The sequence below is a fragment of the Seriola lalandi genome, unplaced genomic scaffold, assembly GCF_002814215.2.
Source record: "Seriola lalandi dorsalis isolate HSWRI2012SDOR001 ecotype SW California unplaced genomic scaffold, Sedor1 jcf7180002054686, whole genome shotgun sequence".
Taxonomy (NCBI): domain Eukaryota; kingdom Metazoa; phylum Chordata; class Actinopteri; order Carangiformes; family Carangidae; genus Seriola; species Seriola lalandi.
The window spans coordinates 1118700-1119392 of NW_019525239.1; the positions used below are offsets into that span (position 1 = coordinate 1118700).

Consider the following 693-nt stretch of genomic DNA (forward strand, 5'->3'; position numbering starts at 1 on the left):
GCTGCAGGTCATGGTCACCGTCTGGGAGAATCTCAGGCTCCACAATAGGCACGATGCCATGCTGGGGGGAGGGGCAGTGAGGGAGAACGTTAAGTGATGGGTGGGAGAGAACACAGCGACCAACGTCATGACAACAGACAGGAGCACTTCCTCTCCTGAGGTTGTGACTTGTGTACCGACAGTTAGTTAGAAGAGAAGAAGATGGGCCAACAGTGCACTGAGTGTTGTAACAGCTGTTTGTGTTACATCACTGCACTGAGGAAGCAGACTGAATGCGAGTTGTATATGAGTGTGTGTGTGTGTGTGTGCGTGCGTGTGCGCGTGTGTGTGTCTAACCATCTGGCAGATGCTGGCGTAGCGGGCCAGCACGTTGGCGTTCTCAATGATGGCCAGCTGGGAGGGAGTGGTGGGGGTGATCTTCAACACACAGCGCCACTTGGCAAAATCAGCACCATCCTTCTTGTACTGAGCACAGCGCTCATAGAGCCCGTCCAGACCTGACAGAGACAGAGACAGAGACAGAGACAGACAGCAGATGTAAGTCATGAGATAAGCTGTGGACATTTATGAGACAGGAAGCAGGAAGAGGAGGCTGAGGGGTCTCTGCTGGGGGAGCACTGTCACAGAGATGTTTCCTACTTAAACACAAACAGACACCTACAGTCTCACTATAGAGAAAACGACATGATGTTA

The 693-nt window shown here is 52.1% G+C and overlaps 1 protein-coding gene across 1 annotated transcript in view; it reads right to left on the minus strand.

Moving 5' to 3' along the window:
* The window catches only part of LOC111667230 (fructose-bisphosphate aldolase A-like), a gene marked incomplete at its 3' end in the record, with an annotated part of 14193 nt that overhangs the window by 5463 nt on the left and 8037 nt on the right, over positions 1–693 (minus strand). The window contains exons 6-7 of the mRNA XM_087178396.1: positions 574–635; positions 337–497 (exon numbers count right to left, since the gene is read on the minus strand). Coding sequence (XP_087034522.1) covers positions 337–497; positions 574–635 — 223 coding nt within the window. The remainder of the gene's footprint in view (positions 1–336; positions 498–573; positions 636–693) is intronic.